Here is a 23,329-nt window from a genome sequence, read left to right on the forward strand (position 1 = left end):
ATCATTTTCATCTGCTGGCTTTCCAATAGGAATATGTCCAAATTTGACTGGCACCAATAATGCTATTCTGTCATCAATTGGTCTGTTGCTCATAAATATGAACTCATAGATATCACTCATATATGGTTCCAGTTTTTCTTTGAATGAAGTTCTCCTGCTTATGAAGCTTTGAGGGACTTCTACCCCTGCTTTCTCTGAAAGAACACAGTATCTATTCCATACTTCTGACATTTCTAAAACGTGCGATTTGTCAGCTGCTCGTTTCAATTCATCAATTCACCACCGCATCACCAAATCTGTTTGCTGGGATTTTTCTTTGGTACTGGAGGTAATTCTGAGGAACTTTTTGTAGCAGTTCGGGTGATATTTGCCTTCAGATGCTATCAAGTCACTTACTCCAGCCATCCTTACATGTCGACATTCGTCAAACTTTGCAGCTTCAAGGATCCTTTGGCTCGTCTTCATTGTAGTCACTGATGACAACTTTGTATTGGCTACAACATTCTGGCAAAACATGCATGCCTCCCAATTCATTGGAGATGATGAGCTTCTTAGTCTGGAGGTTGGTGTGGTCAGTAGTTCTGCTGCACTGGTGCTTGGATGTCTCGATTTTTCATGGTCAGATAGCCCTTGCTGTGATTTCTTTAGTCGAGAGATCCTTTCTTTGCTTGTGTTGCTTGAGTAGCATGATTTATGCCATATGAGCAAATGTGTTTGCTCTGAGGTTAACATGGAAACAATTCTCTCTGTGGCTGCTCTGTTTTGGGGTCTCGAAGTTTCTGTTTTTGGCAAACGCATTTATTCAAAGTAGAAAGTCATTGTTTTTTGGCGGCAAGTAGTTTTCCACTTGCATCTTCTTGGCAAAAGATGCATTGGGGAAGTTCAGTTGGACGTTCTCTTTTGAATCTTCGCAAGGGCTCCATGGCAGGTCACATGCTCTTGATAACCCTGAAAATGTAATAATTGAACTGGTTTGAGAATGTTTCTAATATTTGTTATTTAAAATGTTGTGAGAATTGTTTTATAAGGCCTTCTATACATTTGTAAGTTGACGTAACCATTACGACCGGTATTTAAACTGTCGTGAGATTTGTCTCTTAAGGCCTTCCGTACTTTTTTTAATTTGACGTAACCATTACAACTCATATGAAAAATGTCATCACATTTGTTTTACAAGGCCTTCTGTACTTTTAAAATTTGACATAACCAGTGTATCTTGAATCCTGGAGCTACTATTTTTTACATTATTATACACTCTGATATAATAATTTGGGTATTAGATTTTGTCGTTAATTATGAACACACCACAACAAATCTCAACTTAGTGTGGTGTTTGGTGCAACTGTTATTTTATTACGTGATACAAGGGAAGGACTCAAATTCATGAAATATCATGTAAATAATTACATTCACAGATGCCTTGTTACATACAAAATATGACACTGGTGCTCAAAATATTAAAAACTTACCAGAATCGTGTATAATTGACAAGGTTGTTGATATAACAATGGAGTAACTTTTGTCCAATTACACGTGCTGATGTGTGCAGTAGAGACAGTCTGTAGCCACAATATGATGATTTAGCGCCCTCTAGAGAAGCTATATTTTTTTCAGAGACCAAGATGGGTCACACTTACAAACAACATTAAATGCATATTAATCCTTTTTTTAAATCAAAACCTGACCAACTTTTAATTAAAGTAGAAGTTGACTTTCCTCTCCTTTTCATTACAGGACCATAAATGTATGTATAATTTTGATTGTATATTTCACACAAATCATGACCTTTTGGCATTTCATTGACCAAAGATCATACAAAACTAATTCATTGACAGTATGAATGCAATGTACATGTCATTAGCTTTAATTTGATACCACTCATGATAGTTTAGATGCCATTTTTAAGGAGAATTATATTTTTATATTCGGCAAAAAGGGGCGTGGATTATTACGTCATTTTGAGGGTCAAGCGGTCAAGATACAGCTTGACAGACAGCAAATTTGAATTCAGCGCACCCAAATTAGGTGGAATAAACCGGTTGCCAACTTTTCCTCAAAAATGCCTCTCGTATGTTATTTCGCGACACATCTCATTTTTTTGACCAGACTATAACAGAGAGACTGTGGGTTCACTCAGCTATCCCTTCCTTGTTCTTTCCCACTCTTGCTCCAGGAGAAATTCCCCACACCTCATTTTTGTTTCCCCCCTCCAGGTGTTGCAGATGCAATGGGGACAGAAAGGGTGGGACAATAAGTGGACTTATAATTTGACCTCTTGATTTTTGCTTATTTGGTTTTCTTGCTTTTGATTTCTTCTTATTTGAGTCATTAATCCATTAAAAAAATTATTCTAATTGGAGTTCTTCGTTTTCCTCTTTAATTTATTTTTCTTGCTCTTTGATCTTCACATGCCTGGTGTTGATTTAATGGTGAGGGTGGTGGGCTTTGGATCCTTGGGTCCTGAGTTCAAATCCTGCTCAGCTGTTGAATTCGTTCCAGGTGTGGTTAACTCGACTTGTCATCCTTCTGAGGTCGGCAAAATGAGTGCCAACATGCTGGTATCCTGTGTCGGAGTGGTGATCCGTCCAAGATTGTGCCCAACAGCCAAGGAGACTGCTTGAACAGCACCAACGCTCTGTACAGAGTATGAACTATGGTCCCAATCTCCTCCTCTTTGACCTTCGTTGGTTTCTTGTTTCATTTTGCTTATTCAGACAGATGGACGAGTGCACGTGTGGCGCCAACCTTCAGAGCTCTGCAACCCTGAGTGCTTGGTTCCAAAAGTGAAAGGTTGTGGTGGTTCGTCCACTACCTGTATATTTGTCTAATATTTCTCCAAAGAACCACAGAAATAAAGAGTTCAAATCTCTCAGAAAACATTGACAGTACTTCGCAGTATGGGTCTGAAATATGGACGACCATAAGTACAAACAGGACCAGAGGCGTTTGTACAAACGCAACATTTCAAGAGTTTGTCCCAAACGAAATTTCTCTCTGCGATTGCATCAGAACCTTCACGGCGAGTCGACAGGCGTTCCGTGGGCGGGGACAGGCGTTCCGTGGGCGGGGACAGGCGTTCCGTGGGCGGGAAGAGGCGTTCCGTGGGCGGGGACAGGCGTTCCGTGGGCGGGGACAGGCGTTCCGTGGGCGGGGACAGGCGTTCCGAGAGCGGGAAGCGGCGTTCCGTGGGCGGGAAGAGGCGTTCCGAGAGCGGGATTCTTCTCCTTCGCCTCAGCAATATAAATAGCAGTCATTTCGGGTGTATTTGTGGCAGTGCACGTAACGTTAGCTTTTTAATATGACAGAAAAGGTAGCAAACGGGGACTTCACGGGTGAACCGGCAGCGCACCTCAACCCAATGGAAGAACCGGTAACGAGAGCGGCGGCCGTGAAGCGCTTCGTGACCAACAACCTGCTGGTCCTACTGACCGTTGGCGGCGTGATCTTGGGGGTCATTCTCGGGGTGTCCGTTCGCTCCACCACGGATCTCTCGCTCACCTCCAAGTTGTACTTCTCCTTCCCGGGAGAGCTCCTCATCCGCATGCTCAAGATGGTGATCATCCCGTTGGTGGTGTGCAGCCTGGTGTGCGGCGCGGCGAGCCTGGACACGCGCGCTCTCGGCCGTTTGGGCGTCGTGGCCATCGGGTACTTCCTGGGTACGACCCTCGTGGCGTCGTCCATCGGAATGGTGCTCGCGTTCGCTATAAAGCCGGGACTCGGCGGAGCGGAGACCAACCTGTTCGATGATCAAGTGATCCAGCCGAAGGACGTGGCGGACTCGTTCCTGGACCTCGCGCGGTGAGAACCTCGTGCTCATCCTTCGGGTCCATCTTGATCTATATATTACGTATGCTGAAAGAGGGGGGGAATATATATTCCTAAGAAAAAGTAAGAATATATTTGATTAAAAGTGTATATTTATAAATAAATAATATATTTAAATAATCCGTGGTACACTTGAATGGAAGTTTTTCCTCCTTACACTGGATGCAGTGTGTAGTGTGTGTGGTCTTAAGCCGCTGTCACACCTTGACGTTTTAGCCAGCGTATGGCAACGTATCAAAATGTATGTAAAACGCTGGCGTACGCTGAACTATTGATGTTTTTTTTTAAAAAAAATTAGGCGTATAATAACGTGTTGGACGTATGCATAACGTATTAGTAACGTACACAGAACGTTTTAATCACATATAGATAACTTTTACCAACGAATGCTGAGTGTGTTGCCGGAGTTCACAACCAATGCCCAACGATAGTCTAACTTATGCATAGCGAGCGGCAGCGTATCGCCGAAGATCACGTGGCGTAGGCTATTAATAGGCTGCGGCTCGACGATTCAAATCATAACCGCACTAGACATCGAAGTGTGAAGCCACTGTCACACCTTGACGATTTAGCCAGCGTATGCCGACGTATGAAAAATTTGCCGAACCAAGCTGGCACACGTCGAATATGTTATGGGTAAGTTTTGTATACGTTAAGAGCACGCTGGCGTACGTCAAGAAATTTTCGGCATGTTGAAAATTTCTCGACGTATGACACACATTCCGCATTCGCTGGCATACGTTGTAGGCACGCTACGCGATCGTTGACACACGTCGACGTACGTTACTCATAAGTCGAAACGCGTCAAGGTAATGGTTAGCGTCAGTGTTCCAGACTCCCTGTTTTTTTTTTTTTTTTCTTCGGTATGATGGTTATATATAATCCTGGCCAAGAATTGAGGGGAGTCAACAGAAGATTCTTGAATATACAGTTTATTGAAGTTGCACAGCACTTGCAAGCGGAGGTGGCACAGGGACCAACCACAGCAGTCAGACCCTGTACCACAGTTATGATTTAAATCGTTGAGCGACAGCCTTTTAATTATATTATATTGTTGCGGATTCGCGCCCGCCGGCGTGCTGACGGCCACGTAACTCGAATCGCGGCACGTCGCCCACCGGACGGACAATCCAGTCGTGACCCTCTCGGACTAACGCCGGGAACCAGTCACGGGTGGACCTTTCGGTCTCACCGCGATCGAGCCAATCAGCCCCCGCGTGGGATAGGGTTGCTCGCCAAATTCGACCTACCTAAGTACCCACGCGGAGGGTAGACCGGGCGATCGCACCTCGCCGCAGGTCGACTTCGGACACGGGCCACTTAAGCGACCCGTTCCGTACTATCAGAATAACCGAGCGGTGTTATCGTCGACCTCGACGGTTCGATTAATTATCGGGCGTATTCAGCCCACTACCAACCCTTTACGTGAAGCAAGATGAGGATTCAATGGGAGAAATGACGAAGCGAAGCGGGAAACAGTTCGACACAAAGCACATTTATTCGCTGCACACGGGAAGCACACATATTCAATTCCACCAAAAGCACACAGAAAAGACACAATGCAATTTACACAAAAAGCAAATATAAAAGCGAAAACACAATGCAGAGCTAATACCGACTACCGAGCACACGGCAACACTTATACAATTCTACTTCACAGACGGCGCCGACAACACATACCCAAAACCAAGGAAAAGAATACCCTCAAGGATGAGGCGGGCCTGAGGCCGAGACCGGGTCGCGCCTACCCGTCTGGTGATGAGACGCGGAGCGGCAATGGCGCCTCAACTCCGCGGGCCTCGCGGACGGTGTCTGGTAGGGGGTGGGAAAGGGGCCCCCTTGGTCGCACTATCTCAGCGCGGGGGGAAACAGGAAGGGGTTGCTGATGCTCGGGGTATAGAGGATCTTTATTATCCCGCGACGAGCGTCTCCACCTCGGCCAGGTCGCGCTGTCGGCCTCCCTCGGGTGCAGCTCCCTGCACGACGCGAGCACCCCCTCGTCTGGTGTCGCCGCCTTTCCACAGCTCCGTCCCCTCCGTTCCGACTCCAACGCACACGACGAGCAGCTCCACCGCCCGCGAAGTCTTGACTCTCTGTTTCCGACTCTCCTACTCTCCTACTCTCCGCCTCTGGACTCTCCTGGACTGACGAACATGGTCCTTTTATCCGCCCCGTAACTTCGCCCTCTCATCTTTGACCCCCTCCCTTCGACCTTTCACCTCGCTCCCCATTGGCCCGAGAAAAAGTGGGCGTGAAGGCTTTTTGATCCACAAATTTGCATATATCGATCGCCCTGGAGGCGGGGCCAAATCGCCCCTCGCTCACCGATTGGACGGCAAAAAGTGGGCGTGTGTCGTTTTTGATCCGTTTTTGAAGCACAAAATCCGTGATTTTGTACACGCTGTTCGGCGCGCGCCCTGCACGAGTCCAACACCGGTACCCACAGGCGGCGCAAGAACGGTGGCGATGCGACGGCTGCGAGGTGTGACGTGAAGGTCATGGCGGTTGTGGTGAAGCGGCGTTGTGGTCGGTGGTTGATGTTGTGGTTGTGGTGGTAATCATGGCGGTTGGTCCAAAATAAAGATAGCAAAAGAAAAACGGCTATCCTGAAGAGTCGCAGCACGCATAAATGACATGTATTCCCACTAGACAACGGGTTTGGGCCTAACTACACATGTACTTACCGAGATACCTCACCTAAGGGACCTGAATGGTGGTTTGCGAATTTGGTAACCACAACACTACCCCCTCCCCTTTTTACAGACTCGTCCCGAGTCGTCAAATTTTCGTGTGCCATCATGTGTAGTTTTCCCCTAGTACATTTTACCTACGGATCCCTGAGTGCGACATTCATGGTATTCGTGTCCCCAAAATAAATAACCTGAGGGCTGCGTAACTACCTAAACAAACTCACTCACACGGACGACTTAAATAAAATTGCCGGCGCTAAGACATACATGCCGGGGGCGCACTCATATTTACAGTACATCTTAACCTTAACTTACAAATTTTACACTAAACCATGGCCCAGGATCATTGAACTCTGCAAAAAGAAAGCAGTTAACAGGGAGCCAGGCTGCCCACATGCAGTCTCTGGCTCAAACAATGCAGGTGACAGGTAACGTGGCTGGCTGCTCACACGCAGTCCAAGGCCTTCCCTTTTTAACTGAACGCAGTGAACCACAACGGTGCATGGGCTGCACAACGTAGTCTCCGTGCCAGCTCAAGTGGCACACGCAATGAGCACAACGAATGGATGCATGAACACAAACACGGTGCACGGGCCGCCACTGCAGGCCCGTGTTGGAGCTGCCAACGGGGCAGTTCTCGCAGCTTGCAAACTGTTGCCTTGATCCTGGCGCACATGGCAATGAACAGGGGGGTGGGGCAAAGCAAAAATTTGAACGGGGCTGGTGAACATGGGCAGTGGGCATGGCATGGCAAAGGCAGCAGGCAAACACAGCCCGCAGAAGAAGGCTGCTGCAGGCAAACACAGCCGGCAGATGAACTGGCCGGCACAGGCCTTGAAGAAAAACAGCCAGCAGATGAACTGGCCGGCACAGGCCTTGCAGCACACAGCTGCCGATGAAGTTGGCCGGCCTCCGCCTTGAAGCAAAACACGGCCAGCCGATGAAGTTGGCCAGCCCTTTGCCGTTCAATGGAGGTTGGTGGAGGGAGTGCGGTGGTGCTGGCCACTTGGAAGGCGGGCTCGGACCTACCTACCTGTCTCCCTTCCACCTATCGCCTTTGCCTGTCACTGTACATACCCACTCCCTTAATTTGTCAAACCCCAATTTAGCCCCAACTTATTTTTTTGTTGTTTTTATTTTTTACTTCCCCTCTATAAATCGTCCCCTAACCCCCTTTATCGTCCTTGTTCGGCTAACCTATCCTGTCACCTAGCCTACTCCCAACCCCTACGTTCCCTTCCCGGAGGGGAACAAGGGAGAGCTAACGTCCTGTGTCGAGGCCCAACGAAGCCTCAGGATGGCCTCCCCAGAGTTCGGCGATCTTAACACCAAGTGGGTCCAGCGGCCCACAACGACAGCGAGGGGATGGATGGTGCGGAGGGGTACATCTCCTAATCTACCCTAACCATTTAACTGTTAGACTACCCCGGGGCTTTCAACAAGCGCCTCTCGCTTAAACTATTGGTTCTAACAACCCAGATTCCCGTCGCCTGTGTTGGTGTCCTCACAATTTCGGGCCTCGCCCCCCAATTTTCTCTCCGTGCCCTCACACGGTCTCCTGGCTGGGACACGTGGCTCCCTTTGGCAGGCACGACCCTCTGCCGAATCTCCCGCTATGGCACCCCCGGGCACTACACTGCCTCCGAGCCTACCAGCTCCCTAACACCGGGGAGTACCCCCCATGGCACCTCCCCTGAAACGCACACGTGGCAGGCCGGCCTCCCGGGCCCCTTTCCGAGGGTCACCCGTGCCCACAACACTGCCCACGCGGCTAATGGCGCCCCGGGCCCCCGCACCAAGCAGGCGCACCCGTGCCCACTACTCTATCCCGGCCCCCCATGGGCCCTTGGCCTACCGCGGCCGACTAGCCTGGTGCCCGGGGTACCCACTCAGCGATACTCACCTTTCGCAGCCATGCTCCCAAGCCCGTCAACAGGGCTCCTGCACCCCTCCAAATGGGTTTCGAGCCTACATTCCCACCAACAGCAAAACGACCTCCATTTTTGTTAATTTGACTAACCCAGCTAACTCACTCTACACTGACCCTGGGGGTCCCTTGGGCGGGAGTCACTCCTCCCCCCAATCACTCATCGCACCATGCATTCCCCATTCGCTCCACACACACACAGACCCGCTGGCCTCACTCACTCACCAAGCACATGCTTCCAATCCACTCACCAACAACTCTTCAACACACACACCACTGAACTCTGCCATCCTCCCAACTACATCCCCTAATTAACTCGTGCTCCCACGTCGTCCCTTAAACTAGTAGCACGTTCCTTTTAACACTACGTATCTAAACTACGTCCCCACTACACATCCACACGTCTGTCACTGTCTCCAAATAATGCCATACTCCATTTTCCCAACCTAAATCTGGCTACAATCCCTCTAACTAATCCTTTCCACGGACTCCATGAGGACTTACCCCTGCCCCATGGAGTCGGTCTAACTAAGCTAACCCTTCCCCCTAACTAGTTTTCATCCTGTGCCCAGGTAAGGGGGTCTTTCACCCCTTGCCCAGGAATCCTGTGCACCCGAAAGTGAGGCTTGTTTTTTTTATTTTTTATTTTTATTTTTTCATGCGCAGCACCTGCGCGGCAACTCGCGCACTTTGCACCTGCCCGTGATGTCATGCAGCTGCACGTGTTCCTCGTCCCTCCTTGGACGGTATCATCCGGCAGGGATACCCCTCCTGCCGGATTCCAACCCCACGTGCAGCCATGGCGTCACCGTGCGCATAAAAAAAAAACACAAGCCCCACGTCTCGAGGGGTTCCCCACGCGAACACATGTGCTTTGCCCGTTGGAGCTTAACACACACGGTCGCGTGGAGAACCCGTCCGGTCCAAATCCATTTACCTGCCTAAACTTTGTCCGTCCGCGGGATCGGCAAATCCACCGCTGACGTTTCCGGACCGGGACTTCACTCTCGCAAGCGAGCACGTGGCGGTCTCGTGCGTTGCACAGCACGAACCTCGTGCTCACTGCTGGGCGAACCCGGCACGGTCCCCGAAACAGCTACAGCCGCTACCCGGCTTTCTTTCATCACATGTCGCCGTCGTCGCCGCCTTTCCACACACGCATACCTGCGTGTTACGACGCACACAGTCCACACCATTAAACTCACACCGGGAGACGCGGCTGCGTGCTCCCGCATGCCAACCGACATCTCCCTCTCATACCGCTCTCTCACACACACGGTCTCCCTTGCACACAGCGACCTTGCACACGGCCGTTCACTCACGCGTGCGGGGGCACTCACCCGCGGTGCCTCACTCGCACTCCGTGCCTCATCCACACACGCGGGGGCACTCAACCGCGGTGCCTCATCCACACTCCGTGCCTCACTCACACACGCGGGGGCACTCACCCGCGGTGCCTCATCCACACTCCGTGCCTCACTCACACACGCGGGGGCACTCACCCGCGGTGCCTCATCCACACATGGCGTGCTGGGGAAGCACGTACTCCGGCACCATCGCCACCACACCACTCACACACGTGGTCGCTTCCACACACGGTGCCGCACTCACACCTTGCACCACACACACAGGGACAACCACACTGGGGATTTGTGTCCCCACAAGGGTCTCCGGGGCCTCTATACCCCCCAAGCTCTCCGTGCACCCGTCCACAGCACCCGTCCCCTCAACCTCGCAAAGCACGACCGAACTCACCTGGTCGTGACTCACCTCAAGGGGGCATACTCCCTCCCCTCGTTCCTGGAGGAGGCCATCCAGGTGCTCGCACCGGGTCCCTGCACGCTCCGCGAGCTCACCCCCATTATCCTCCACTACCTCCGTGTGTGTGTGTGCATCACTTACCCCGTCCAATTCACCCTCTATCTCCCGTGTCTCAACTATTATTATTTCCTTTGTCGTCACCTCGTGTCTCGTCTCACACGTTTTGGTCTCCCCATTTAACTTTTCCCTTTTGGTCACCGTCGATTCCTCTGTCACGACCCTCGCCCAACACGCCCCCTGAATTATTTTTTCACCCGCCTCCACCGCGGGCCTGTCAGCCGTTGCACCCCCTTCCAGCTCGTTTGCTTCTACACGTGGAGTCGCCATTCCCAGCTCCCTGGTCACGGCCTTCATGCCCGCCTGCAGGCATCGGCCCATGTTCTGCGTCTCACCCCGTAGCTTTCATTTCTTTTTTTATGTTTGTTTCCATTCCGTTCATTTGTTGTGTATTCGCATCCAATTTTTGTGTATTCGCATCCAATTTTTGTGTATTCGCATCCATCTTTTCGTTCATTGCCGCCAGCATGGCGCATAGCTGGGCCATGTCGGGTGCGCTTGGGTGAGCCGTTTCGGCAGGGATCGGGGAAGGGTTTTGGTGGAGAGGGGGGGGGGGAGGTGTCATACACTGCGGCCGCTGCCGCACCCATTTCGGGCTCTGGGTTCAGTTGGGCGAGTCCGTGTTCCTGCACAATCAACATTTCCTGCTCGGGGATTCCATCCTGGACCATGGATTCTACACTACTACACATATACATTTCTAATACCCCCGGCTCCCGCTCGCCTTGAGACGCCATCTTGCTTCTCGTGAAGGGTTAATTTAGCTCGCTCGTAATTTGGAGGGAATCGGGGGTCGCTTCTCTCACCCCTGGACCGATTCCCGTGAATTTAGCCGGAGACAGGAGAGCCCGTTTTCCTGTTCTCCGATACCAGTGCCGCGAGGAGGGCGATGAATTTGTATCGCACGACCTGACACCAGTGTTGCGGATTCGCGCCCGCCGGCGTGCTGACGGCCACGTAACTCGAATCGCGGCACGTCGCCCACCGGACGGACAATCCAGTCGTGACCCTCTCGGACTAACGCCGGGAACCAGTCACGGGTGGACCTTTCGGTCTCACCGCGATCGAGCCAATCAGCCCCCGCGTGGGATAGGGTTGCTCGCCAAATTCGACCTACCTAAGTACCCACGCGGAGGGTAGACCGGGCGATCGCACCTCGCCGCAGGTCGACTTCGGACACGGGCCACTTAAGCGACCCGTTCCGTACTATCAGAATAACCGAGCGGTGTTATCGTCGACCTCGACGGTTCGATTAATTATCGGGCGTATTCAGCCCACTACCAACCCTTTACGTGAAGCAAGATGAGGATTCAATGGGAGAAATGACGAAGCGAAGCGGGAAACAGTTCGACACAAAGCACATTTATTCGCGGCACACGGGAAGCACACATATTCAATTCCACCAAAAGCACACAGAAAAGACACAATGCAATTTACACAAAAAGCAAATATAAAAGCGAAAACACAATGCAGAGCTAATACCGACTACCGAGCACACGGCAACACTTATACAATTCTACTTCACAGACGGCGCCGACAACACATACCCAAAACCAAGGAAAAGAATACCCTCAAGGATGAGGCGGGCCTGAGGCCGAGACCGGGTCGCGCCTACCCGACTGGTGATGAGACGCGGAGCGGCGATGGCGCCTCAACTCCGCGGGCCTCGTGGACGGTGTCTGGTAGGGGGTGGGAAAGGGGCCCCCTTGGTCGCACTATCTCAGCGCGGGGGGAAACAGGAGGGGGTTGCTGATGCTCGGGGTATAGAGGATCTTTATTATCCCGCGACGAGCGTCTCCACCTCGGCCAGGTCGCGCTGTCGGCCTCCCTCGGGTGCAGCTCCCTGCACGACGCGAGCACCCCCTCGTCTGGTGTCGCCGCCTTTCCACAGCTCCGTCCCCTCCGTTCCGACTCCAACGCACACGACGAGCAGCTCCACCGCCCGCGAAGTCTTGACTCTCTGTTTCCGACTTTCCGACTCTCCTACTCTCCTACTCTCCTACTCTCCTACTCTCCTACTCTCCTACTCTCCTACTCTCCTACTCTCCTACTCTCCTACTCTCCTACTCTCCTACTCTCCTACTCTCCTACTCTCCTACTCTCCTACTCTCCTACTCTCCTACTCTCCTACTCTCCTACTCTCCGCCTCTGGACTCTCCTGGACTGACGAACATGGTCCTTTTATCCGCCCCGTAACTTCGCCCTCTCATCTTTGACCCCCTCCCTTCGACCTTTCACCTCGCTCCCCATTGGCCCGAGAAAAAGTGGGCGTGAAGGCTTTTTGATCCACAAATTTGCATATATCGATCGCCCTGGAGGCGGGGCCAAATCGCCCCTCGCTCACCGATTGGACGGCAAAAAGTGGGCGTGTGTCGTTTTTGATCCGTTTTTGAAGCACAAAATCCGTGATTTTGTACACGCTGTTCGGCGCGCGCCCTGCACGAGTCCAACACCGGTACCCACAGGCGGCGCAAGAACGGTGGCGATGCGACGGCTGCGAGGTGTGACGTGAAGGTCGTGGCGGTTGTGGTGAAGCGGCGTTGTGGTCGGTGGTTGATGTTGTGGTTGTGGTGGTAATCATGGCGGTTGGTCCAAAATAAAGATAGCAAAAGAAAAACGGCTATCCTGAAGAGTCGCAGCACGCATAAATGACATGTATTCCCACTAGACAACGGGTTTGGGCCTAACTACACATGTACTTACCGAGATACCTCACCTAAGGGACCTGAATGGTGGTTTGCGAATTTGGTAACCACAACAATATTATAACCGCACTAGAAATCGAAGTGTCAACATCACTCATACCGAAGAAAACAAAAAAAAAAACAGGGAGTCTGGAACACTGACGCTAACCATTACATTGACGTGTTTCGACTTATGAGTACATTACAAGTAACGTGTGTCAACGATCATGTAACGTGCCTACAACTTATGGCCAGCATTATGCGGAACGTGTGAGTCATACGCTGGCATACGTCGGGAAATTTCAAGCATGGAAAATTTGTCTAACAGCTCGGCGAACGACGACGTATGCCAGCGTACTACGACGTATGCCAGCGTGCTCTTAACGTATACAAACTTACCCATAACGTATTCGACGTGTTCCGGCGTTTTAGCCCAATTTTGCACACGTCAGGCATACGTTGGCTAAATCGTCAAGGTGTGACAGGGCCTTTACGTGGAGTGAGTTCAGGGCCGGTACATCGAGGGTATACAAGGGTATTCAGTGCTGTGGTTAACCTTCAGCGATGCACCCCCTCCCCCCCCCCCCCCATGCTGGTCAAGGAATTCATTGCATTTATAATTAAATTTATTTTACATGAAAAGTCGAATCTCACGTTTATTACCTATTCTCGTTGTGCTGCACTTTTATAAGGACACGATGTACATGAAGAAATGCACTTTTATAATGATTAGTTATTTTTTTATCACATGATGTTATACCATGTGTTCCTCCAACAAAGTTGATCTTTAGGGTTTTAACTTCCATGCTTTGAGTTTACTAAATGCATCAACAAGTTCCTACAGGTGGATGTTTGTGCAATGTCATGTTCTATTCTTGAGGTGGAGAGATATTTGTTGAACGAAGGTGTGAACGGAAAAGCTTCGCTCACCATTTGTTACAGGAACGGTGAGGGTGAAGAGGATGTGGAGTGCAATGAATGTGTTAGGGACATTGCCTGTGTGATTGATTTTTTTACAAAGTTCCAAACCTCTTGGGGTCTGCACCACTCCCAGCAGTTTTCAGGTGCCATTCATGGTTCTTACTTCAACACAGGATGGCTGAGAGCCCTAAACCTCGACTACGCACACTCACCTCTCAGCTGTCCAGCCACGGTTCGAATCTCTACACAGCTATAAACTGTCATCCCGGTGTTTCACAACCGTGGTGGCACTTTCACCGGCCGTGCACATTAACAGTTCATATTAAAGGGAAAACACAGAGACGGTCTCCTCGCTTACTTTTGTGTGTCCTTTTTTGTTTTATCCTGGCAAAACCTTCACCTAGTCTTGAAAGAAGGAAACCACTGTGCAGGAGAGGGTAACTCGGCCAGGTGGAAAAATTAATTTTCCTACCACACCATCTCTGTACTGGATGGCCGTTGGCTCCCGAAGGGGGCTCATCCTCCCTTTGTCAGGTGTTTTTTTTTTTTAGTCATGGCAAGGTGTCACAGTTAACCCTCCCCACGAGAAAAGCCAGTGAGGGGTGTTGGTTTAGTCGCCAACAACCCGACCATGCAGCAGGTGACATCGAGTTGCATGTTTCCAGTGGCAGTCCCAAAAGACACCTGACGTTTAAATTAAAAAAAAACTCGTGTAATTCCACAAAACATTCTTTGTTCATTTTTGCCGCCTCCACATTCTGCTGCTGTGTGGGCGATGGCAGGGTAGCATGTTGGGTCTTTCACTCTGTCATTTATATTTATGATCTTCCAATGAATATGCAAGAACACCTCGATTTATGTAGGTGACAGTCCTTTGTGAGACCCGTCCTTATCGTCATCTGGCATGGGATCCTGCATTTTATGACACAGTTAAACTGGAAAGGGTTCAGAGAAAAGCTATCTAAGGCTTGTGCCACATCAACACAGGCTTGAGAGATTAGACCTGCACTCCCTGAATTATTTATCGATGCAAGACGGATAACCTGATCCAGGTCTTCAAAAATTTAAATTGCTGCGCCAGGATTTCTCAAGATCGTTTTCTATATGAAGGCAATTTATTTATTTTCTCTAACTTCGAGAGGTCACAAATGGAATCTTTTTTTAAGCAGACCAAACATCAAAAAGGATTCTTTCGTCAAAAAATCACTGATTGAAACTGTCTTCCACAACACGTAGTTGGGGCCCCCACAGTGAAGGCCTTTAAGACCCTTTTAGATCATCACTGGAAATGCTGGCAGATCAGCTTGCGTTCACTTGCACATGCCCCATCAAAAGTATCAATTTCACAAAGAACTGAAAAATCTCCAGGATCAGCCATCCTCTGCTTCCATATACATTTCTGTAAAAGCGATGGAGGATCTGGGGGAGTAGAATTGATGCATAAGTGTAGGATAGGGATTATTGGAGGAAATGGAGTTGAGGCAAGAGCATTCCATCCATCCATCGGGACCATACTCTGTCCAGAGCGTTGGTGCTGCCCAAGCAGTCTCCTTGGCTATTGGGAACAATCCTGGACAGGTTGCCACTCCGACACAGTATACCAGCAAGCTGGCACTCATTTTGCTGACCTCGGAAGGATGACAGGTAGAGTCAACCCCACCTGGTATTGATTCAACAGCTGAGTGGGATTTGAACTCAGGATCGTCGGTTCCCAAGCCCGCCACCCTAACCATTAAGCCAACACCAGGCATACAAGAGCGTTGATTTACTGTTTCGGGATTTTTGGTGATGGAAGGAATTCAATGTTTATCCATTTTGCAGACGCTATACGGGATATGCAGTGGTACAAGGAACACAAGGTATTCACTGTTCACAGAGCTGCCGATTCATCATAGCCTTGTCGCTTTACAAGGAACTTAAAATGCAGGAGGCCACTAGGCCAGTCAAGCATGTGGAATAGTTGCCAACCTATTGTGAATAATGTTATTTTGTGACCATCCTGGGTTATTTTTGGTGATGTCAGCTCCTGGAAGTACCTGAGCATTGCTGGAAAGATTATAATTAATTGGTTATTTTATTGGTATGTAATGAAAACATGAACTGCTGTTGTTGGCTATATTTGATAAAATGTAACTGACTGCTCGATATTATGCTCAAAAATGGTCTTCACCAGAACAGCCGTTTTTTGTGAATACAGTACTTGGACATTTGAACCATCTTGATTCTGTCCAGAATGGGAAATGATGTTCCAGGTGAAGCAGTCATGCCTCCTGGAGTGGTTAAGAGCTTTCTGCTGTAATCACATTAGTAATGGATGACGGTTGTTCCGTTTCACACTGAGGCTGAAGGTGTAGGAATAACAGGTGACACCTTAGGGTTACTAGAAAATGTATTTCTGGGACTCAAGCGTACGACATAAAGGCACCAAGCAACTTGCATTGTTTCTGGCATGCCATGCGTGGTGCACACACACACACACACACACACACACACACACACACACACACACATACACATACACATACACATACACATACACATACACATACACATACACATACACATACACATACACATACACATACACATACACATACACATACACATACACATACACATACACACACGTAATCCACTGGCACCACCTGGTTGGTGTGGCATACACTACTATAACGTCTCACTTTATTTGAAGATCACACAAGTGATTGACATGGTACAATAGTTAACATGAGTTCCACGAGATTAGCACTACAAGTGATATGAACCCTGTTGACAAGTATTATCCCATTATTGAGAACCACCAACAATTTAACAAAGAAATGCACTGAAGGACTAATGTCAAACAGTTTTCTCGTATCTCATGGGTCACAGACAACATCATCCAACCTGGCGGGCCTGCATACAAGTCTGCCAGACTGTCTTTCAGTGACTGAATGCTGGTCAAACCATTTGTCACTACCATCTGTAGGGGCCTGACAAACCTCAGACTCAGTCTAACCTGCATCGGTGTCATCATTCGTCTCTTTTGATTGCCAGAGTTGCCGTCTGTTCCAATGATGCACACGTCCATCGGGTGTTCTGACTTCATCTGATCGATCTGAAATGGGGTGTGCAAGGCAAAGAGGGCATCTCCGGTGGATGGAGGTATTGTTCATGGTCAGCGACCCATGAGGTGGGCTGGACTGTAACCCATATCCTGAGATGGGGAGTTCCTGTAGTCCAGTAAAGTGAGGTAAGTATCCGATTTCCACTGAACAACAAATTTCAAAAAATTTTTTTTACTGGAGATGTGTAAAGTGATTAAGACTAATTTGGGTACGCTGATTTCAAAAATCATAACCGTTTTGCTGTATCACGTCAGGATTTTCAGTAACAGAAATATTCCCATTGCCTAGAAGTCAGGATTTCAATGAAATTTACATATGTCTTTAACATGTCTATTTCGTACAATTGTTGTTAACTTGTGTTATATTTCTTTCTTTCAGATAAAGATGAGTAGGCGTTCCTGTACCAATCATCCTGACAACTTCTGTTATGTCTGTGGTCGGTATACCAAAAAAGATCAACAGCGAAGTATATCTACAGCAGTGAAAATGAAGGCCGCCTACTTTCACTACTTCGGGTGTAAGGTGGGGGACCAAGAACAGAGCTGGGCACCACACATCTGCTGCACAAGCTGTCACACACCCTTGACTCAGTGGTTGGTGGGCAAGCGCGCGAGCATGCCATTTGCGGTGCCCATGATATGGCGTGAGCCGCAGAATCATCATGATGATTGTTATTTCTGCTGCACAAGCATCGCCGGCTTCAACAAGAAGAATAAAGGTCACATCAAGTACGCTGACTGCGTCTCTGCTCGTAAACCTGTGCCTCATGATGACGAGAACCCCGTTCCAACACCTCCAGCTGATCAGAACATAGCTGTAAGCAGTGGTGAAGAGGATGGTGATGATGAACCTTTTGAACCCGACACTCAAGAATCACACCTTCTGAACCAGGGAGACTTAAATGATCTTGTAAGAGATCTCTCGCTGTCAAAGGCGAAGGCAGAGCTGCTTGGATCAAGGCTGCAGCAGTGGAATCTACTTGAACCTAACACCAAGATATCCTTGTTCAGAGCACGTCACAGAGACATGGCTGAGTTCTTTGAGATGGAAGACACGATGACATTCTGCAGTGACATCAACGGTCTGTTGAAAGAACTTGGGTGTGATCACGATCCTGCAGACTGGCGCCTCTTCATCGACTCGGGAAGAACAGCTTGAAGGCTGTTTTGCTCCACAATGGCAACGAGAAACCATCAGTCCCACTGGCTCACGCGTTCGGCATGACAGAGACCTATGAGACTATGCGGCAGCTGCTTGATTCCATTAAGTACAATGACTTCAACTGGCACATCTGCGGAGACTTGAAAGTGGTGGCGCTGTTGTTAGGGCTGCAGTCAGGCTACACGAAATACATGTGCTTCCTTTGTCTCTGGGATAGCAGAGACGACAAGAATCACTGGACGAAGAAAGATTGGGAAGAGCGAAAAGAGCATGTACCTGGTCGACACAACGTGAAGCATGTCGCCCTTGTCGACCCAGCCAAGGTTTTCCTTCCACCACTCCACATAAAGCTCGGCTTGATGAAAAGTTTTGTACGGGCAATGGATCTGAATGGGCGTGGGTTTTTATACCTCAAGGAAAAGTTTGGCAACACCTTGTCGGAGGCCAAGATCAAGGCTGGTGTCTTTGTTGGACCGCAAATCCGACAGATTATGAAGGACGAAACTTTTCCGACAACTCTAAACCCCAAAGAGCTGGCAGCGTGGAGGAGCTTCAAAGCTGTGACGGACAACTTCTTGGGGAACGAGCGCGCGGACAACTATGAAGAAATAGTGCAGCAGCTGCTGGAGTCCTTCAGGAAACTTGGCTCCAGGATGTCCCTGAAAATCCATTTCCTACACCAGCACCTGAACTTCTTCCCTGACAACTTGGGAGCAGTCTCGGACGAGCACGGCGAGCGATTCCACCAAGAGATTTCACTCATGGAGACGCGTTACCAAGGGCGGCACAACCCGAACATGATGGGCGATTTCTGCTGGTTCCTGCATCGTGAAACTGACACAGAGCAGCACAAACGCAAAGCCAAATGCCTAAAGCATTTTTAATTACATTCTAGTGGAGTTTTTCTGTAATTTCTATAATTTTGAAGCATTCATGATGAAATAAATGAATAAATGAATTTTTGTAAATTTCATTGAAATCCTGACTTCTAGGCAATGGGAATATTTCTGTTACTGAAAATCCTGACGTGATACAGCAAAACGGTTATGATTTTTGAAATCAGCGTACCCAAATTAGTCTAAATCACTTTACACATCTCCAGTAAAAAATTTTTGTTGTTCAGTGTTATGGATCGAATGCTTGACGGCACTTTCAGTCCGCCTATTACTATGCGGGTATTCTGGCGATGAGGTCGTGAAGTGAAAACCCCAGTGTGATGTAAAGTTCCACATTAACACAGGCACTGTGAGCCATTGTCGCAAATGACATAGTCTATCCGATATGCCGGAGCATGCGAAATGAGCCTTGATCTTGTGGGTTGCAGTGCATTTTTCGCAAGTCTTACAATTCGTCCATTTTGATCAAACCTGAGTAGTCATTACTCTTCAGGAGTTCAATTAATAATTGCCTGTTGCTTGTGATTTTATCATAAAGGCAACCATTTGACATTTCTTCTTTCTGATCCCTTGTGTTTTTTACAGTAATATATTTCCTGCCAACCTTGTTGCTGCGGCATTTCAGTCGGTAAGGTTACATGCGATATGTCTTTTTGCCTTGCATGTTTGGATGCATCGTCACATATAAACTTTTTAGTTTTTTATGTGTTGGTTTGTCTAATATTGGGAATGAAAAGTGGCTCTTTAATAAAAAGGGATCATTATAATATCAAAACTTGCCTCTGTATGCCATAATGACGTGCTTTCAGCAAATGTAATCATGCTGAATATGAGCTCGAAGCTGCATTCATTTTTTAAAAGGTTTTTAGTGTACACCTTGTTGAATGATTGAAAGATGAATAGAGCAACAAGTTTTGGAAGCAATTTGATATTTTTCTTCTTCTTCTTCTTCTTCTTAGTATGGAACGGTGTACATAAATGTGTCTCGCTGGGTGAACATGACCAATGGAAGTGAAGTTGTGCAAATTCTACTTAATGAAAAGGTACATCATTTATGGTTTACAAAAATTTCAGATTTTCCAAAATGTATGGTGGATTTCGCCTGCCATGCTGCCTTTAGTACCATCCACAGTTATGGACTTTTTTTTTAATGTTTTTTTTCCTTTGTACATTTACAAATGCTATACAGTACATCGCCATGTGACGTGACTGAGCCCGACGTTGCAAGCTCGGACCCCGATTAGCCGATCGGTGAGATTAGTTAGTTTTCTGTGAGGTGCTTACTTTATTTAAACCATCCCTACTAATTTTAGGGTTGTGAGGAGAAATCCCACAAGAACGTCACGTAGTTTTAGCAATTTAGGCCCCACGCACATGGTCTGCCGTGAAAGCGTCACAGTTAATTTGAAAAACATGAATTATTTATTTATTTATTTCTATACATTATCAAGGCTTGGATTACAGCCAACACACAGAATATACAATAAAGGCAGCAGGAAACAAGAGGGGCGGCAAAGGGAAGCACATACCAGGAAGGAACAGAGATGTTAGGTAATCTGTGGAAGGGAGAGGGATGGGGTGGGTACACGGGATAAACAAGATGGACACCACACGACTTTCAGGAAGGAAAACAGGGAATTTGAAGGAGGTGGGTTTGGGATAGGTTAACAGGGGGTAGAAAAGATCATGGTTTTAGATGGGGGAAGAAGATAAGAGGTTTTTTTTTTTATGAAACATGAAACAGCTGTTTTGAAGACCTGAAGGGAAGAGTGGGATTCAAGAGAGTGTGCTAGTTTGTTCCAGAGGTGGGGAAAAGGGGAATGAAAGAGTGAAGGTGAGCAGTGATTCTTGATTTTTGTCAGTTTCACCAGAAGGGGGTTGCTGGTGGACCTTGAATGCCCTGTGGAAATGTATAGGCAATGAAAGGCTGGAAAGCAGACAGGAGAAGACAGAAAAACCACCGACCTGCCTGTGGTGCAAGAGTGAGAGATCCAAAGACTCTGCTTCATCGCGGGAGATACCATTAATCGTAAATGCTTTGGTTTCCACAGTGTGAAGCCGAGCTAGATGTGAGGCAGGAGCACCAGCCCAGAGGGGAGAGCAGTACTCCATCAGGCTGCAGACGAAAGCTTTGTATGTGGTCAGGAGCTCAGGTGTGCCAAGGAAGGACTTTGCATGATGAAGGATGCCCAGTCGGCGACTCACTTTGGAGGCCAGCTTGGAAATGTGGCTTTTGCAAGAAAGATCATGGCAGATAGTGAGGCCCAAAAGCTTGAATGACAGGACTTCTTCAAGAGGATTGCGGAGAAAATAGATTGGGAGGTTTTCCAGATGGTCCTTTCGGAGAGACGTAGAGTGCAAGATTTGTCAGGATTGAAAGACGTATCCCAAGTGTTTGACCAGCTTGTGATTTTTTTTTTTTTAATCCAGGTCTGCAGAGGCTGCTGTCTGCTGATCTGAGGGATGAGATGGTATGGCAGAGGGTGGAGTCATCAGCAAAGAGATAGAGAGGATTTTCCAGAGTCGGAGAGATCATTGATGAAAACCAGAAAAAGCACAGGGCCCAGAACACTGCCTTGAGGAACTCCAGCTTTGACAGGAAGAGGGGATCAGAGAACTCCATTTAGGGCCGCATGTTGGCTGCGACAGGAGAGGAAGTTTGCGAGCCATGAGTGGAGATGGCTTTGCATACCATAAGAAAAGAGTTTGGTGAATAGTGCGGGGTGCCAGACCATATTGAAAGCTCGCGATGTGTCGAAGGAGATGGCTCTGATCTCATGTCTGGCATTGAGGACCACCATCCATTGTTGGAAATGCAGAAGCAGGATGTCCAGGGTAGAGTGACCTGGTCTGAAACCAAATTGATGATCGGAAATCAAGCCATTGGAGAAGAAGAAGGATTTAATGTCAGAAGCAGTGATGGATTCCATAACCTTGCTGATGATTGGGAGCAAGCTGATTGGTCTGTTTTTGCACCTTTTTAATGCAGAGCGGTCATGTGTGCTGATTTCCAAGCAGATGGCAGATGGCCTTGAGCAAATGAGAGGGTGAATAGAACAGACAGTGGGGGAGCGAGAGCAGCAGAACATGTTTTTAGGACATATGGGCTGATGCCGTCTGGACTGGTTGCAGAATCAGAGTCAAGGTTTGACAGCAAGCTCTCCACCTTGTTGGGAGAAAAGGACACAGAGTCCAGGTGCGACTGGGTAAGGTGGGTACAGAAAGTGATTGGTTTATGACGCAAGCTTTAGAAGCAAACACAGAGTTTAGACATTCAGCCTTTTCGCGTGCAGTGTCAGCTGTGTGGCCATTTGAGGGAGGGGATGGAAGGTGAACATACACCAGAAACAGACCTGACCAGATGCCATCAGGATTTTGAGTGGGGAGATAGGTTTGATAGTTCAGACTTGAGATGAGAAAGATGTTGTTTTCTGGCTCTCCTGAGTGTAGACACACACTTGTTCTGAGCTTTGTGGAAGGAACTGAGATTGCCTTCAGTTGGATTTGCCTTCCATGAGGCAAAGGCAATTTGTTTCAGGGCAACTGCCTCGCCACAAGCTTCAGTGTACCATGGGTGGGAGGAAGGGTATGACAACTGAAGCCGAGATGGGATAAATCTGTGCACGAGAGAGCAAATTTCTTCGAAAGAATTCCAAGAATGAGTTTATGTCGGAGAAAGTAGAAATGGGAGACCAGTCGAGAAGTTTGATGGCTGCTTCAAGTCTCTGCAGTCAGCCTGAGTGAAATTCCAGACTCGTCGGCGCTGAGGTGGTTCTCTGAAAATGGCCAGAGAGATGTCCACTTTAGCAAGCATATGGTAGATGAACCGATTGGAGCAAAAGAAGAACGGCGGATATATTGCAGGGAAATTGGTCACAACCAAATGCAGAAGAAATGGAGTACCGTTTATTGAGATCCGGGTATGGAAGTTGACAGATTGTGTCAGTCCCATTGAGTTACAGAAGTCCTTGATGAAGTGTCGTGACAGGTGAGAGAAGATACCCACACCCAGCCAACTGGCATGATGCCAAATGAAGACACCACATATGAGGAAGAGAGAGTTGGGGTGAGTAGATAGAAGTTGGTACGTGTTGTCAGCGAGCGAGACGTAAATGGAGTCATCACTGTTTGTTGGATGGTACAACACACATGAACAAGAGGTGGGAGTCGAGGGGAAGCCGTAGCCACAGGTATTCCTGGGGGTGTGAGGGCAGTGCATGGAGAGTGAGGAATAGAGTTT

At 48.5% G+C, this 23,329-nt stretch overlaps 1 protein-coding gene across 1 annotated transcript in view; it reads left to right on the forward strand.

Annotated features, from left to right (window-relative positions):
• Positions 1 to 3,188: 3,188 nt before the first annotated feature.
• LOC147022870 (neutral amino acid transporter A-like) overlaps positions 3,189 to 23,329 on the forward strand; it is a 46,106-nt gene continuing 25,965 nt past the window's right edge. The window contains exons 1-3 of the mRNA XM_085887770.1: positions 3,189 to 3,798; positions 19,675 to 19,717; positions 20,049 to 20,132. Of these exons, the coding sequence (XP_085743896.1) occupies positions 3,299 to 3,798; positions 19,675 to 19,717; positions 20,049 to 20,132 (627 nt within the window). The 5' untranslated portion in view covers positions 3,189 to 3,298. The remainder of the gene's footprint in view (positions 3,799 to 19,674; positions 19,718 to 20,048; positions 20,133 to 23,329) is intronic.

Source organism: Eptatretus burgeri, chromosome 7 (genome assembly GCF_056783735.1).
Source record: "Eptatretus burgeri isolate ZD-2024b chromosome 7, Ebu_testis_v1, whole genome shotgun sequence".
NCBI classification, from domain to species: Eukaryota; Metazoa; Chordata; class Myxini; order Myxiniformes; family Myxinidae; genus Eptatretus; species Eptatretus burgeri.